The 14,057-nt window shown below is 54.5% G+C and overlaps 1 protein-coding gene across 1 annotated transcript; it reads right to left on the bottom strand.

The window, feature by feature from the left end:
• Positions 1 to 6,280: 6,280 nt before the first annotated feature.
• LOC147826052 (uncharacterized) lies at positions 6,281 to 7,726 on the bottom strand. The gene has a single exon (XM_087182882.1). It carries the CDS (start codon positions 7,644 to 7,646, stop codon positions 6,735 to 6,737), a length of 912 nt encoding a protein of 303 aa, XP_087039008.1. The 5' UTR covers positions 7,647 to 7,726; the 3' UTR covers positions 6,281 to 6,734.
• Between the last annotated feature and the right edge of the window lie 6,331 nt (positions 7,727 to 14,057).

Below are 14,057 nucleotides of genomic sequence, written 5' to 3'. Positions count from 1 at the left end.
CAGGTGAGGGAGAGAGGGCTTGGGGGTGGCTGGGGAGAGCTATCTTCAGAGCCCCTCCTCCAGGTGGTGACTTTCCTCACCCTTTCAGGCCAACCCCAAATACTTCCTCTTCCGGGAAGCCAGCTTCGCCTGGTGCTGGTCACCTTTCCCATGCCCTCTGCCTTGGAGTACCCAGGCAACATGTGATATGAAAGGAGTCTCCTCCTTCCAACATAAACACCGTGGGAGGCCAAAGTGTGTGTGTCCTACAGACTCAAGTGTCCCTGTGATAGGACATCGGCCAGTCTCCTTGCCCATTAGGTATGGTCCCCAGTGCACCACGTCCAGTGTTTTGTGTGCTTTCCAGTGCTGTTCCTTCACTCCACAGCTTCCTCTCCTGGATTACAGTGAGGGCTGGCAGATGATCATGGTGGGTCTTAAGATGTCTGCCTTTGTTCACTGCTGACATCACTCTTTTGGCTTGTAGTTCTGGCCCTTCCTTTTTCATCTCATTTTTATTTTATTTATTTATTTATTTATTTATTTATTTATTTATTTTGGTACCAGGGATCGAACTTGGGTCCTTGTGCTTGCACACCAGGCGGCGAAACCACTGAGCTAAATCCCCGGTCCTTCATTTCATTTTTATAAAATCAGAGGAAGTACAATGCATGGTAGCACAATGTAATCCCAGCATGCAGGAGGCTGAGGCAGGAGGATGCCATGAGTTCAAGGCCAACCTGGACTACATAGTGAGTTCAGCAATGTTCAGAGGCGGAGATTAGACAGGTGAGTGGGTCACATGGGCACTGGCCTCCTCAGTGGACTGATAAATTTGTAGTTGAGTTGCTCTTAGGAGACAGGGCCCAGCTGGAGGACACTGGAATGGCACAAGCTGGTTGTACCCTGTGAAGGTCAATCCTGTCCCCAGCACCTTCCTTCTGGCTCTTGCCTCCTCTCTGCTTCCTGGCCACCCTGAGTTGAGCAAATTTGTTGCACCAGGCCCTTCTGCCATGATGGGTCTGCCTGGAAGCCAGCTAACCATGGACTGAGCCCTCTTTAACCGTAAGCCACAGCAAACCTTTTCTTCTTTAAGCTGTATCAGGTATTTTGCCCACCAAAGGAAATGTGACCCACACCACCACACACCTCGGATGTTCCCATGGTGTTCACTGGGACCCTTGCCCTTCCCAGCCCCTTTGTGTCTCTGGCCAGGGCCCTGGGAGTGACCTGTGTCCTTTCTGGACTGCAGCACAGAGGGACAGTACCAGCCTCCCTGGGCTGAGAAGGCCACCTGTTCCAAATGCAGAGCTATAAGATGCTGGAGCCCCTGCCTGGGTCCCTGGGCAGCCCATGGAGCTTGGCAGTGGTCAGGTGGCCTTAGGGAGGGATGAGCTTGTGTCGTGTTGATGCCTGAGGCCTGGGGTTGTTTCTGTAGTGGTGCCAGCCTGGCCTGGTGAACACAGCCCTTTCCTGCCACCAAGGGAGGCACCTGCCGCTGCATGGAAGAAGATGGTGGGCACTGTCACCTGCCCTGTGGGGACCCCTCCCCCTCCGGGTGCTCATGTCTGCTTCCTGTGACAGCCCGAGCAAGGCCCAGCTGCCTGCTGCACAGGAGATTCTGGTGGTGCTGATCTGGCCTCATGTCCCTGCCTGGCTCGGGGCTGGCACCGGCCAGCCCCCTGCTCAGCCGAGCCTTTCCCAACCTTGCCAGCCACACAGAACCTGGGCCCAGCTGGGGCTCTCCCGTGAGCACCCTCTGGAGCCAGACGCTGCCACAAAAGCCCAGCTGCTGCTGGCAGGGCAGAGGGACATCTGTGCCCCGCTGCCCCCAAGCTGCTGCCAGCTCCAGAGGCCTGGCTGGCAGGGATGTGGTGTGCAGCCTCCCAGCCCCTCCACCTTCTCTCACCTGGCATCCTGCTTGGTCCCGAGCACCAGCGGCCCCTCCACCGGCACGCCGTGCCTCCCACCTGCCTGGCCGGCCTGGCACCTACCCCTCCACGTCGGACACTTCCCTTGAGCACCCTCCTTCCTCCTTTTGCACCCTGCCACTTTGATGTGAGCCCTGTCACCTGGCCGAGCGCCCCTTGGTGCCACTCCCAAGGTGATCCCCCTGTTCTGTCAGCCATGCATGGCACCCACTCTGCCCGGGAAGCTGCACTCTCTGCCCATTACACACTGACTGTTTGAGCTTGGCAATCACCTCATAGGCTTACACAGTCATGGTTATCTGCAGAAGCGCGGAGCTCAGTTCCCATCTGCAGACAAGAAAACAGGCTTGGGAGGTGGGCTGATGTGAACAGTGTGACCAGCACTTCTTCTACTTCTTTGTTTTTTGAGACAGGGTCTCACTATGTATTCCAGGTGGCCTTGAACGCACTATGTAGCCCAGGCTGGCTTCAAACTCTCAGAGATCCTCCTGCCTCAGCCTCCTGAATGCTGAGATTACAGCCATGCACACCATGGCCAGCTGCAATATTCTGAAGTGCAGTATTCTGAAGACTGTGAAGTTCATTCTCGCATCCTTTCAAACTTCCCTTTGCCAGCTGTGGGACACATGAGGACCGATGAGAAGCACCTTGCTGTCCCCTGTGGCTCAGCATCCTGTGGGTGGGGGAGCTGTTGAGTGCTCAGGGTCCTCAAAACTGTGGTTCCCAGGAACAGGAAGCAGCCTCCACTCAGGGACCAGGCAGAACTAGGGGCATCTGGATGGTGGGGCCGTTCTAAGTCTGTGCCTCTGCCGTCAACGGGTCACCTCCCATGCTGCCTGGGGGCCCAGGCCCTGAGCCAGTGCATGCATGTCCCAAGCTGGACTGGAAGGTGCCAGGGGCGGGCGGGCCCTTGGGGGACTTGTGCAGTCGGGGTGTCCTGGCCTTCCTCCTCCATCGGTCCCATCACCCTGTGAAGCACTGGAGTTCACACCACAGGTTCAGATGCCCCTGCTGCATCCACTGAGGACCAGGGCCAGGTTGGGGCCCCTCCCAGCTGCCCTGGGCCCCACTCAGGTGCTGGAGGGGGCCTGGGCCGGGTGGCCATGGCCTGCCCTGTCTGGAGCCGGCTGGATGCAGTGTAGCCTCTCTCCCTGCCCGGGAGCAGCAACATGCAGAACAGGCACAAGGCGGCCTGATTGTCATTAATCGGATCTAAAGGGTTTCTATTTTCTCCCTGAGTGCTGATTGATCCAGGCGAGGTAAACAGCACCGCCAAAAATGGAGGGAGGGGGTGCTGCCGAGGGAGCCGGGATAACTAATGTCACTTGACATTTACTCAGTGAGCAGAAAGCAGAAAGAGGTGAGTCAGCGGCCGGGCCTCAGCCCACAGACTGCAGAAGGGAGCAGCCGCAGGCAGGTGGGCGGGTGAGAGAGTGGGAGGCCACTGAAGAGCATCAGTCCCCCCAGTTTTGCGGGCTTCAGGGACCCCCTGGGGTTCACCACTCCTTGGAGGAGAGGGCCTCCGAGTGGATGAGCAGACGAGAGGGGCTGGGTGCTTGGTATTTTCTTCTGCCCCTTCCCTCCGAAAAGAGAGCCCTGCCCAGCAAACTCTGCTTCTAGCTGCCTCTGTTTCCCAACTTGGTGCCCCCATTGGGGTTTGTGGGGGCGTTAGCTTGGGGATCTCAGACCAAGGGGAAGGTGACAGGTGAGCAGCCTTGCTTTCTGCACTGGGATGGACAGGGGCAGCCCCAGCCGCCCGATCACCACCACTGCAACCTCCTGCTGCGACAGGCGGGTCCTCCCTGGATTTGGCCAATGAGCATTTGTTGAGCACCTGCCTTCAGCCTGGTCTTTGTGTTATTAGGAGGCAGGGCCTGGTCAGAAGAGGTGGTCACTGGGGCATGGCCTGGAAAGGTTCATCTCTTTCCCTGGCTCCTCCCTTCTTTCTGTTTCCTGTCCGCCATACTGTGAGCAGTTCTCCTCCAGGGCCCTCTGCCATCCCATTCTGCTTTGGAGCCAGCTGACTATGGACTGAAACCTCTACAAACTGCGAGCCAAAATAACCCTCTTCTCCTTCGAGCTGCAGGTGTCAGGTGCTTGTCTAAGACAGCCACCTCATAGGCCTTCCTCTTCTGGCTGAGGGGCCAGCTCTTCCTCTGGGAACACTTCAGTCTCCTCAGAGACCCTTCCTTCCTCTGGCGACCCAAGCCCTTGCTTGTCTCTGCTTGCTCGAACCTACCCCTCCCACTGGGTTCCATCTGCGAGTGGTGCTTCCAGCTGTGCAGATTCTGGAGCTAGAACCGGGCGTCCTCCTTCACCTTTGTCCCCAGAGCAGCTGGATGCCATGTCTTCCTGGCTCAACCTCCTCCACTCTCCTTGCCCACTTTGCCCTGCTGCAGGCCACAGCCATCCCTGCCCTGGCTGGTTCTCAGTTTCTGTCCACTCCATTCCCCTGTCATGGGGGTGACAGTCCTCATGCCCCCAGTATAATACTTTCCATGGCCCCCCTGGCTCCCATAGTTGCAGTGGAGAAATCAGCTGTCAGTCTAACCAGCTCCCCTTGGAAGGCAATTTGACTCCCTCCCCCTGCAATTATTTTAAGAATGCTTTTTCCTTACTTTTGGATTTCTACAGCTTTGTTATGATGGATTGAGATGGATGAGGTGTGTGAGCTTTTATTTATTTGTTTTTCCAAATACTGGGGATTGAGCCCGGGCCTTTGCACTGAGCTACATCCCCAGCCTTTTATTTATTTATTATTTTGAAACAGAGTCTCACCAAGTTGTCCTGGCTGCATCCAGACTTGTGATCCCACTGCCTCAGGTTCTTAGAGTCTTAGGATCACAGGCATCTCCCACCCTGCCAAATTGAGGTGTGGATTTTTTTCCTCTTCCTTAGGACTGTAGGATTTTGCCTTAACTCTTCCCTTCTCTTCTGAGACAAGGTCTGGCTGAGTGGCCTAGGTCTTGAACTCACCTCTGTCAGCCTTAGCCTTTGGAGAAGCTTGGATTTCAGGTGTGTGGTGCTGCACTTTGCTCTTTGGGTGTCTTGAATTCATGATTTGGTATCTTCCATCAGTTCTGGAGATTTAGCAGCTGTCATCTCTTTAACATTGCTTCTGCCTATTTTCTCTCTTATAGTTCTGTCCAATTAAATCCTTATCTCTCACCCTCTATTTTATCATTTTTGTGTTTCTGTGGAATGCATTCTGGATATTTTCTTTTCACCTATCTTCTTTTAGCTTAATTCTTTCTTTGGCTGCATTTAATTCCATCTTAAACCCATCCTTTGAATATTTTTTTAAATCCCCTGTTAGTTTGAAAATATAACACACATGCATAAAGGGCATACAGCATTGTACATGTGCAGAGTGAAACCCAAATATGCAATTTAATAAATAATCAGAAACCAAAAATGTGTGTGGGATCATCACCCACAGGTCAAAAAATAAAACGTCTGGGTTTTAAATTTCAGTTATCATCATATTCACTTCTAGAGCTTCTGTTTGGTTCTTGTGTGCATTTGGTATCATTGTTTGTCATTTTGTGGTCACTTGTGGTATTTCAAGCTTGTCTTTCCTTTCTTTCTTTCTTTCTTTCTTTCTTTCTTCCTTTTCTTTTCTTTTTTTTTTGGTACCAGGGATTGAACTCAGGACCTTGCGCCTGCGAGGCAGGCAATGGAACCACTGAGCTAAATCCCCGGCCCCCTTCCTTTCTTTTTAAGAATGCATGGTTGGTTTTCAGTCTGTGCCTGTTAATTCTGATGCCTGAAACTTCTGGGAGTTTGTTTTTGTGGGGTTTGGTTGTTGCTGCTGTTGCCCGTGGTGTCTTAGTCTCTTGTGTGTCTAGTGTTCTTTGTGTGTGGGGCATAGTGTGTGCAAAATTAGGTGCAGGGATAATTTAAGGCATGTGACTGGGTCCCCCTCCCTTTTTTTTAGACAAGGTCTTGCTATATAGTTCAGCCTGGCCTTGAATTCACAGTGACCTCCTGCCTCAGCCTCCCGAGTGCTGGGATTACAGGCGTGTGCCATGCCAGCTAAGGTCCCCTTTCTCTGAAGAGGATTTTGTTGCTTCTCACATGCACTTGGCTTTTCTGCCTGTCTGGATCCGTATTAACCCAAACCATGCACACCCGAGCAGTGGGTGCTCTGCAGGGCTCCTCCACCTCCAGACAGACACCCCGGAGGATGTTGTCCTCGGGGTCCCAGCGAACTGTGGGTCCCCGGCTTTTGTTTCTGTCTCTCCTTGCTCTTCATAAATGGGAACTGAGGGCTTTCTGGTGCTTTAGGCAAAAGTGCCTCCCATGTGCACACCTCTCTCTGAGTTCCTGCTTTCCTGTCACATTTACTTTGAACGTTCCTTAGTCTCTTATAAACCTTTAAAGCTTTTGACAACATTTTTCTCCATTACACAAAGATATTTGGACTTTTAAAGCTCTCCTCTGCTCAGAACACATTACCAGAGTCTGAGCTCTCTTTCTAAACAGGAAATCCGGCCTCGCCTCTCCTCCATTTGGGAGCCGTGATGGCCCCTCCTGCCCTTCAATAAGAACTCCACTCTTGACTGTGTCTCCCCAGGTTGGCAGGTCCGCCCCAGCCACCCTCCTCTTCCCGTCACCTGGCTCCCTCTGCCTCAGCCAGACTGAGCCTTGCCCTCTGAGCCCTTTTCCCTCTGAGGCAAGTTTCTTCACCTTGGCCTGGCGAAGTTCTGGCTGCCCTCACAAGTTACACAGCACTTCCTCCAGGAAGCCTCTGACTGCCTCACACTGACTTCTGGCTAAGTCAGGTGGTTCCTCTGGGTTCCCATGGGCCCTTGTACACCCCCCTCACAGCACTAGTGACATTGGTCCGTAGTTATCAGCTTCAACTAGACTGTGAGTGTGGTTCATGTTTATGGAAGGGGTGGGTGGATGGATAAATGGATGGTTTGGTGGGTGGAGAGATGGGTAGATGGTTGGGTGTATGTATGGGTGGATGGGTGAGTGAGTGGATGGATGGATGGGTGGATGGATGGGTGGGTAGATGAATGGAGGGGTGGATGTATGGATGGATGGATGAGTGGGTGGGTGGATGGGTATGTGGGTAGATAGTTGGGTTGGTCGGTGGATGGGTGGATGGATGAATGGATGGGTGGATGTATGGGTGGATGGATAGATGAGTGGATGGGTGGATGGATGGGTGGATGGGTGGATGGATGGATGAGTGGATGGATGAGTGGATGAGTAGATGGGTGGATGGATGGATGAGTGGATGGGTGGATGGATGGGTGGATGATGGATGGATGGATGGGTGGATGGATGAGTGGATGGATGAGTGGATGAGTGGATGGGTAGATGGGTGGATGGGTGGATGAGTGGATGGGTGGATGGATGGATGAGTGGATGGGTGGATGGATGGATGAGTGGATGGATGAGTGGATGGGTGGATGGATGGATGAGTGGATGGGTGGATGGATGGGTGGATGATGGATGGATGGATGGGTGGATGGATGAGTGGATGGATGAGTGGATGAGTGGATGGGTAGATGGGTGGATGGGTGGATGAGTGGATGGGTGGATGGATGGATGAGTGGATGGATGAGTGGATGGGTGGATGGATGGATGAGTGGATGGATGAGTGGATGGGTGGATGGGTGTGTGGGTAGATAGGTGGGCTGGTCTGTGGATGGGTGGGTGGATGAGTGGGTGTGTGGATGGATGACTTCTCACTGTTGCCTTGACATTGTCAGGCAATGTCATCTCTTACCCCTCAACCCAACTGGCAGTGGGGACAGGAGATCTGTCTTTACCTTTCCCCTCCACCTCACCAGCCCTGTCCTTTGCACTGAGTGGCTCTAGGCTTCTTCTAGCATCTTCCCGGGCGCTCACACTGCCTCCCTGACTCCCAGATCGAGAGCTGGGGCTGTGGGTCTCAGGAAAATGCAGCAGAGGGGGCAGTTTTTATTCCAACTACAGGAAACTCTCCTTCACATGACAGCCCCAGGCTGGGGACGGCTGAGGCCACCGTGCATTCTAACATGTGACCCACCTGGGAGGACCGTGTGGATGAAGTCCTCGGCCTTCCTGTCTGCCTCATTTTCCCACTTGTCTTGTGATCCGGCTGGCCTCGTGACAGAGGGACGATGGAGCCACGATGCTGACGACCCCAGGCAGGAAGCACCAGCAAGTCCTGTGCCAATTGAGTGGTGGCTGGGGCAGGCGGGTCCTGCACTGTCCTTGTCACTGATGTGCGCACAAGGCCCCCTGTCGCTGTGATCAACAGTGGCTGGGGCCCAGCTGTCTCTGACCTTCGGGCCCCACCTTCCCCACATCAGCTGATGACGATGAGTCTTCCAAACATGGCCGCCCCCCGGGGGGCCCCTTAGCATCCCCAGCACACAGCAGGCACCCAGCAGTGTGTGCCGCGGGCATTTGGGGTTTACATCCCCTTCATCAGAAGCAGGACGTGACACAACTCCGCCGGGTGGGGGAAAGCACAGAGGCCGGCTAGGAGATGCCGGCTGTCCGGAGACGGTGTCCTGGGGTGCAGGTGTGATGGCGGCATCCTGCCCCTCGAGAACGTGTGAAGTGCCTGGTCCATGCTCGCCCACCTGGTCAGCCATGGAGGTCGGGACTGCAGACCAGAGAGGGACAGAGATGCCCAGCGTCACATAGCTACTTGGGGGCCTGTGACTCACCTCCTCCCCAACTGGGGCCATCCCTCCTAATCCCGATGGCAGCCTGTTGGCTCCACCCGCATCGCAGAGGCCATCCCCAGGCTGGGTCCTCTCTATGCCCCTCTGTGCCCCTCTTGAGACCCCACAAAGCCCCACGGCCTAGGCTCACACCCTGCTTTCAGCCAGGGCCCCACATGCACAATCTGCTCCCGCCTGCCCCGTCTCCCACACCCTGCTCTGGGCTTCCACCCTGAGGGCTTCGTGCTGGTGGATCCATGACCTGGAATGCTTCTCTCCACACTCCATGGGGCCAGCTTCTTCCCCGCCTTCAGTTCTCACTTGAGACACTTGACCCATTTTTGTTGTTTGCTTGTTTGTTTTTTCAAGACAGAGTCTCACTATGTAGCCTAGGCTGGCCTCCAATTCACAGTAATCTTCCTGCCTCAGCCTCCTGAGTGCTGCAATCACAGGTGAGCACCACCATACCTGGCTTCAAGATCAACCTGTTTCAAGTGGATCCCACCTGTCTGTTATGCCTGCCCTGTATTTTCACCCACAATGTCGGCTGCTGTTTATAACTTCCTTTTCTCTCTTCTGTCTTTTCCTTGTTCAGGGTCTGCCTCTCCCCTGGAAGCATCATCCAAGGAGGTGGAGACCAGGGATCTTTGCCATCCTTGTGCATCTGCTTCTTTGCATGGGCACTTAGTAACTATTTATGGAAAAAAATCTATTCTTCTAGGGGGCTGTGATCCTAGCACACTGGGAGGCTGAGGCAGGAGGATCACATGTTTGAATCCAGCCTGGGCAACTTAGTGAGATCCTGTCTCAAAATAAGAAAGAGGGCTGGGGTTTAGCTCAGTGGTTTCGTTGCCTGCTGCACAAGCACAAGGACCTAGTTCGATCCCTGGTACCAAAAACAAAACAAAACAAAAATAAGAAAGAAAAAAAGGGCTGGGGATATAGCTCAGCGCGAAGGCCCTGGGTTCATTCCCAGGACTGCAAAGAGAAGAACAAAAACATTCATCTCAGAGCTAGGGGTTGCAGCTCAGTGGTAGAGTACTTGCCTAGCATGTGTGAGATCCTGGATTCTACCGCCAGCTTCCAAAGGAAACAAAACAAAGAAGTGAAAGAGAAAGAAAGACAGATTGGTCCCTGAATTAGTGACAGCCCACACATCATGGGCTGCTGTGACCCCAGAGGCTGGCGCCTGAAGCCGCTCAGCTCCCGGCACAAAGTAGGGCTTGAGGAGGGTGATGTGTCACCCCCTCCACCCCAGATCGGGAGCCCAGGGTCCCAAATCCTGTCTGAGCCAACGAAATAGGGTTCACGGCTGTCCTCAGCCATGTTTTCTGTGGCTCAGAGCCCCCAGCCGCTTTCGGAGGTGAAGGACCTCAAGGAGTAAGGAGCAAGCAGATGGCCCGGAAGTCAGTCAGGGCAGCAGGTGCAGGGCAGGGCCTGGGAGGTTCTCAGGCTCCTGGGCCCGGAGCAGCGAGGCCCTGAGTCCCGAACTGTGCAGAATTAAGACACGTGGAGCTTTCCCTGCTGCCCATACCCTCGCAGCACTTTAACCTAAGGAAACTGTAAGTTCTGCCTATGGGCTCCAAAAGTCAGTGGCATGGGGGGAGGGGGCCCCGCGGCTCCTCTAGAAGCTCCAGGGCCTGTGTTGGCCACAGCTTGGTATGAGGCCCTGGGGTACCCAGACACCCTGATCCCTGAGGGCTCTCGCAGCAGGGTCCCTAGGCTGCTCGTGGTCTGCACTGTAGACCCTGAAGCTGTGGTTGTGCCACCAACAGCCTGGCCCCTGTGCTCCTGCCCTGAGCCCTGTGCTCCTGCCCTGAGCCCTGTGCTCCTGCCCTGTCCCCTGTGCTGATCCAGCTGGCCCAGGGTCTGGGGCGGAGGGTGTAGTCCAGTGGATTACAGTGGCGACCCAGGTTCAAATCCTACTCTACCCTTTAGTAGATGTCAAATGAGTTTAGCAAGGTTGCAGGAGACAAGATCAATACACAAAAACTGATTGTACTTCTGCCCATTATCAAGCACTCTGAAAATGAAAATATGAGAACAATTCCCAATTTGCATTAGCATCAAATAACCAGGAATAAATTGAACAAGAAAGGCATAAAATTTGCATGCTGACGAATTACTCAACTTCTTGGAGTCTCCGTTTTCTCCTCTGTAAAATGAGGATAATGTTGATTATTCCTCTGAAGTTGTGGGGGTTCCAGGAGGGAGCGTCTCTGGAGTGGCTGGCATGATTCTTGCCGCTGGAGCCCCACTGGAGCTGGGGACCTTCCGAGTAGGCAAGCACGGTGAGACACACACACCCCTCCCCCGTAAGGTCTCAGCAAATACAGGGGCTCCGGAGTCACCAACCAAGGGCTAAAATGGCAGAAAGTGTTTCCCTGCTGGGGCTGCCACTGTCATGCCAGGAATACAGAAGGTGCTAAGAGTAAGACTAAGAACTATCTGGAAGGCTGAGGCAGGAGGATCCCAAGTTCAAGCCCAGTCTACGAAAATTAGTGAGACCCTGTCTCAAAATAAAAAATAAAAAGGGCTGAGGATATAGTTCATTGGGAAAGTCTTGAGTTTAATCCCCAGTGCTGGTTTAAAAAAAAAAAGAGTTCAGACATCTGGGACAAGATTGGGTCCCTGAGCTTCAGGACAATGTGGAGACACTGTGTGCGTACATTTTTCTTTCTTTTTCTTCCTTGCTTCCACACAGGTTTGTGTCTGTATTAGCTTTTCATCCCTGTGGCCAAATGCCTGACACACACAAGTTAAAGGAGGAATAGCTTATTTTTTCCCTGGACTCTGAACTCAAGGTACAGAGAGTTCAGTCCATGGTCAGCCAGCTCCAGGGCAGGAACATCATGGCAGAAGGGCATGGTGGGGGAGAACTGCTCACTTCGTGGCATCAGGAAGCAGAGAGAGCGGGAAAGAGGCAGAGAAAGTGAGAGGGGAAGGGGCCAGGGACCAGAACACACACCCCAGTGACTGCTTCCTCCAACCAGGCCCCACCACAGACAGCACATTCAGCTCTGAGCCCATTAATGATGACTCCACCCTCGAGTACAATGCTCCCATGACCCAGTCACCTTCTGAAGGCCCCGCTTCTAGACACACGAGTCTCTTGGGAGACAGTCTAGATATTTTTTGTTTGTTTTTGTTTTGTGAGAGAGGGTCTCATAATGTAGCTCAGGCTGGCCTTGAACTCACTATGTGGCCCAGGCTGGCCTCAAACTCTTGGTGATCTGCCTGCCTCAGCTTCCCGAGTGCTGGGATCACAGGCGTGCACTACACTACAAGTGTGGAGTGGTGGAAACGTTCTGAAATTGGACAGTGGCAGTGGTTGCCTGGCTCTGCAAATATACTAAAACCCACTGAATGGTACTCTTTAAAGGGGTAGATTTTATGGCAGATGAATTATGTCTCCATAAGCGGCTATTTAAAAAGGGAAGGGGCTCAGCTTGGACCCATGGGAAGCATAGGAACAGATAAACAAGCTAAATGACACCAGGAAGAAGCAGATAGCAAGCGTGGCCTGTGGATAGGCCCCAGGACCACTGGCTCAGTCTCTCCAACATGTCAATGGGATGAAAATAAGTTTTTAAGTCATAGGATCAGCTGTGTGTGGTGAATGTGATCCTAGCACTTGGTAGGAGGCTGAGGCAAGAGGGTTGCTGAAAGTTTGAAGCCAGCCTGGGCTACATAGTGAGTTCAGGGCCAGCCTGTGTGGTGGGCATTAGGGAATTAGGTGATGCCCCAGGGCTGTAGGCCCTGCTCTCCTCTTCTTGTTCTCTGTGGACATGGTGGTTGCTCCCAGCAGTTGACACCTCCGTGTGTGTGTGTGTGTGTGTGCGCGCACATACATATGTGTGAGAGAGCAAGCACTGGGGAAGAATCCACCTCCTTGAGGCCACTGTCTATTGCTGTCCTCTGGTCACACAGTCCCCTCAGTCCACGCCCACTCTCCACCTCTGCCCCCGGTCACCTTCTGCCCCGACTCTGGATGTCAAGGAGCCGGGCTTGACAGCCTGTACAGTGGACAATGGACCCTTTGCAGGCCAGGCCAGGGCCTGCACCCTAGCCGTGGGCTGTGGCCGAGGCCACCACAGAAGGCTGCTTGTGGCCGGACCGGGCGGCAGCCAGAAATAGGTCCAGCCAGGGCCAGCTCCTGAGGGCCCCACCCTGGGCTTGCTGTTTGTGGAGCTGGGGGAAGAGACCTTCATCAGGACAGCAGGTCTATGTGGTGCTTCGGGCAGGCAGGGAGAACCAGGACTCCAGCCTCCAGGGCCACCCTCACGGTTGCTGGGTGCTCCCCTGCCCCGTGCTCATGTCCAGGGTCTGTCTGCCCTGCCAGCTGTGGGGACAGCCAGGCCCTGTGGGCAGCCCCCCTCCACCCTGTGATCTGGGGGGTCCCCGGGCTCAGTTGGGGACTTCGTCCTTGTGCACCCGGGCCCTGCGGGGTGGACTCCACACTGGCTGGCAGGGCGGGGAGGGGCTCACATGTTCCCAGGCTTCTGTGTCCTCTCCCTTGGCTGGCGCCCCGTGTGTCCAGGCCTCTGGTCCACGGGGAGCTCTGTTCCTGGGTTCAGATCCCAGGGCCCTTGGAGAGGCAGGGCCAGGAGCCCTCACAGCTGTCTGCTGGGAGCTGGGGCCAGGGCTCCCCTCCCACCCCGGTGGCCTTGGAGCTATTTCTATGTGTGCTGGAAGCCAGAGGGATAGCAGAGCCAAGGCCTGAGAAGTCCCCGGGGCTTGCCCAGGGGAGTGCAGGCTGCTCCCTGAAAGCCATGGAGCCTGTCCAGGAGCCCTGTTGGCCCCAGCAGCTTGGGGGTCCTTGGCAGGGGCCTGTCTGGCACAGACACGAGGCTGCGGTTGGGGCAATTTCAAGATGAAATTCACTCGCTCACTCATTCATTCACCACTGGCCCCTTCAGTCATTACACATTTGAACAGAACTTTGAGGTGCAGGTGGAGGGTCGCCCTCAAAAAACACAGAGCCCTGTTCTCAAGGTGCTCATGCTGGGTGTGATGGCGTGTGCCTGTCATCCTAATACTCTGGGAGGCTGAGGCAGGAGGATCCCAAGTTTGGGACCTTGGGTTACCTTTGGTGACCTTGTCTCAAAAGAAAAAATAACAACAAAGGGACTGGAGATGCAGCTCAGTGTGAGGGCCCTGGTCCAATCCCCAGCCTTGAAAAAAAGGGTTCTCATGAGTATGATTCCTCCCTTCTGGCTCCAAACCATCCCATAGCTCCCCAGTGCCCACCAGAGATGGTGTGAACCTTGTCCTGTGGCAGGAACAAGCCCTGCTGTGTCCCCTGCTCCCCAAGTCCCCGTGAACAAGAATGGAGACCTTGCCTGTTCAGCCCTCCTCTCTGTCCCGCCCTCTCTGGCCTGGTATGCACATCCCATGGGGCCGAGAGGCTGGGCATGCAGAGGGAGACACAGCAGGAGGACCGGGGCAGGATGGCTTTGCTGGTGGGGTCCAGGCT

This window comes from Heterocephalus glaber, unplaced genomic scaffold, assembly GCF_053883595.1.
Source record: "Heterocephalus glaber isolate CG9 unplaced genomic scaffold, H.glaber_assembly_v1.0 deba00001479, whole genome shotgun sequence".
NCBI classification, from domain to species: domain Eukaryota; kingdom Metazoa; phylum Chordata; class Mammalia; order Rodentia; family Bathyergidae; genus Heterocephalus; species Heterocephalus glaber.
The sequence above is the reverse complement of the archived record's forward strand: the minus strand, read 5'-3'. Positions and strand labels throughout refer to the sequence as shown.